At 56.3% G+C, this 3,061-nt stretch overlaps 1 protein-coding gene across 2 annotated transcripts in view; it reads right to left on the bottom strand.

Annotated features, from left to right (window-relative positions):
• The window catches only part of HDAC1 (histone deacetylase 1), a 42,938-nt gene extending 40,697 nt beyond the window's left edge, over positions 1–2,241 (bottom strand). Inside the window, exon 1 of one of the 2 annotated variants that reach the window (XM_021716942.1) lies at positions 2,105–2,241. In XM_021716942.1, coding sequence (XP_021572617.1) covers positions 2,105–2,153 — 49 coding nt within the window. In that variant the 5' untranslated portion in view covers positions 2,154–2,241. Of the gene's footprint in view, positions 1–1,872; positions 1,907–2,104 lie in introns of those variants that run through there. The other variant, XM_021716943.1, reaches the window with a different exon arrangement.
• Between the last annotated feature and the right edge of the window lie 820 nt (positions 2,242–3,061).

Raw genomic sequence — 3,061 nt, forward strand, 5'->3', positions numbered from 1 at the left:
CATGAGTGTGCCACTGCCCTCCAGCCTGGGTGACAGAGTGAGACTCCAACTCAAAAAAAATAATAATAATAATTCCATTTTTCTTTCTTTTTTTTGTAGAGACGAGCTCTGGCCAAGTGACCCAGACTGATCTTGAACTCCTGGGCTCAAGGGATCCTCTCGCCTCAGCTTTCCGAAGTGCTGAGATTACAGACATAAGCTACCACACCCATCCCTTACCTGTCTTCTAAACTGTCTACTAAATGTCTCTACACATCTCAATAGTTATTTCTCTTTTTTTTTGAATCAGAGTCTCACTCTGCTGCCAAGGCTAGAGTGCAGTGGCATGCTCACTACCACCACAGCCTCAACCTGCTGGGTTCAGGCGATCCTTCTGCCTCAGCCTTCCAAGTAGCTAGAACTACAGGCGTGCACCACCATGCCTGGCTTATTTCTTTATTTATTTTAGAGAGGAGGTCTCACCAAGTTGCCCAGGCTGGTCTCGAGCCTCTGGGCTCAGGCAATTCTCTCACCTCAGCCTCCCAAAGTGCGAGGATTGCAGGCATGAGCCACTGTGCCTAGCCCTCATCTGTCTTCTAAAACTGTCTACTAGATGCCTCTTCTTGGGTGGCCGCTATAACCATCTCTACAGTTACGGCTTTTTTAACCAAACCAAACCCAAAGTTATCAACTGATATGGCCTGCCCCCAACACCCATTAACTGCCCACACTAGAAACTTGGGATTCATGCCTTCTTCCTTTCCCCTACATTTTCATGAATTTAATTTCTGTCCCAGAGTGACATTAAGGTATAAACCTGAGGATGTGACTAACCTGCATGAAACTTCGGTGATTTACATGTGTACTCAGAATAAAGTTCAACTTCCTCAGGACAGCACGCCCAGCCCCCCTCCATGAACTCACCCCCATCACCTCCCCAGTCTCATCACTTGCAGCCCTGCTCCCCACCTTCTCAAGAGGCCCCAAACCCATGGCTGGGCCACGCTGCACAAATGCCTGCTGTTTTTCAAAGGTGCTGTCCTCTCTCTCATTCTTGAGATGCCCCCTCCTTCCCTGCCCCTCGGGCTGGGATGGGCGCCTCTTCTCTGTGCTCCTGTAACACTCTCCTTTATCCCAGTACTGACACCACGGTGGTTGTTGTCTATCTTCCCCTTCTAGACCAGGAGCTGAAGAAAGGAAAAGTGACTTGATCATCCCCAGGGTCCCCCACCCCCAACACTACCTAGAATGACGTAAACTGCTCCATAGATTCCTGTTAAATGAAAACCGCTGTGTTTTTTTTTGAGTTGGAGTCTCACTCTGTCGCCCAGGCTGGAGTGCAGTGGCACCCTCACAGCCACACCTGCAGGGCTCAAGCCATCCTTCTGCTTCAGCCTTCCAAGTAGTTGGAACTACAGGCACGTGCCACCACACCAGGCTAATTTTTTGACTTATTGTAGAGACGAGGCCTCACCAAGTTGCCCAGGCTAGTCTCGAACCCCTGGACCCAGGCAATCCTCTCGCCTCGGCCTCCCAAAGTGCTGGGATGACAGGCGTGAGCCACCGCGCCCGGCTACAGGGAAACTTTTAGCAGGTGGCATCCTTCTCCTTCCAAGCCCAGGAGCCCCACATCGAACGAAGCAGCAACTGCAGGCCCCGCTCAGAGACTGGGGGGAGGGGAAGCAGGTGGCCAGTCCCGCAGGACTCTTCCCCAAAAGAGAAGGAAGGAGCCCGACGGTGAACAAGCTTTGTATCCTCGCAGGACCATTTCTGTTTATTCTCGCGACCGTCTCCATCAGATTCCGCCTCCCCTCTCGGACGCAGCCTCCCCTCCAGGAGTCCCACTCAAACTCCCTACATCAGACTTCTGCAGAATCTTCCCACCAAGATCACCTGAGGCTTCCCCCACACGACCCCTGTCGGCCTCAGCCTCCGCGCTCGGCCTCGCTCTCCCTTTCGCGCAGCCTCCACCCTCAGCCTCGACCTCCTTCTCCCAGCCTCCGCACCCAGCCTCTCGCCAACGCCTCGGCCTCCCGCAGCCTCCCCCGCGGCCCTCCGGCCTCAGCCTCCCCGTCCCCGATCCGGCCCGGCCAGGCCCCGCCCCCGCCGCGAGGCCGGGGCTCACCGTCGTAGTAATAACAGACTTTCCTCTTGGTGCCCTGCGTCTGCGCCATCTTGCTCGCCGCCGTCCCTCCCGTCAGTCGGTCCGTCCGCCCTCCCGCCCGCGGCTCCGCGCAGCGTCCGACCCAGGGGGGAGGGGGCGGGTCTGCCGCCCGCTCCGCCCGTCCCCTCCCGGGCTCACCTATAGCCGCGCAGCCCGGGCACCGCTCCAGCCAATCCGCGCGCGCAGGGACGGGCCCGGAACTCGGCAGGGGGCGAGGGCAGCCCTGAGAGGCCGCGGAGGGCCCCCTGGGCCTGTACCAAGGTCTGCGACGGAGGGGTGGGGGAGCTGCCCGGGGACCGTACCATCAGTCCCGGGGGAGGAAAGCAGCTCCGTCGGCCGCTCCGTCCCGAGTCGTCGTTGGGAGCGTGCTTGGGGATCGGAGGCCAACTTTCTGGTTCTGCAGAGGATGACCCGAGGCCTGCAGGGGAAAAGTGACTGGCACAGGGTCACTCCGCCAGTGAAGGGGCTGCCACGGGGCTAAACGCGGGTTGGTGGCCGCAGAGGAAGTCTACGGGGGAAAAAAATAAAAATTAAGAAAAGGCTTGCCAGGGGAGAAACTGACAAGGGAAAGAAAACGAATGTTTGTCGAGGGCCTACTGCTGGCCAAGTGCTGTGCAATGGCTTTACCAATGTTATTTCTGTGATTACTAACAACAGTTCTCCAGGAGGGCTTTTTAGCTCCAATCTACATATGAGAGTAAAGAAATTCAGACCTCTGTGCATTTCTCAGAGTTCACAAAGTAATTAAATTCAGTTTCAATTGCGTGGATTTTTTGAAGCCAACTTGGCACCAGAGGCACCAGAGGCACTGTAACAAAGTGACAGAATCCAGCCTTTCTGACCCCAAAGCTTCCCTGCCTGATGCGGCCACCCAGCATGACGGAGGAGTCTCTTTGGACAGGAGGAAACGAGGAGGAA

This window comes from Carlito syrichta, unplaced genomic scaffold (genome assembly GCF_000164805.1).
Source record: "Carlito syrichta isolate Samal-C Ts95f unplaced genomic scaffold, Tarsius_syrichta-2.0.1 Scaffold309099, whole genome shotgun sequence".
In the NCBI taxonomy this organism is placed as follows: Eukaryota; Metazoa; Chordata; class Mammalia; order Primates; family Tarsiidae; genus Carlito; species Carlito syrichta.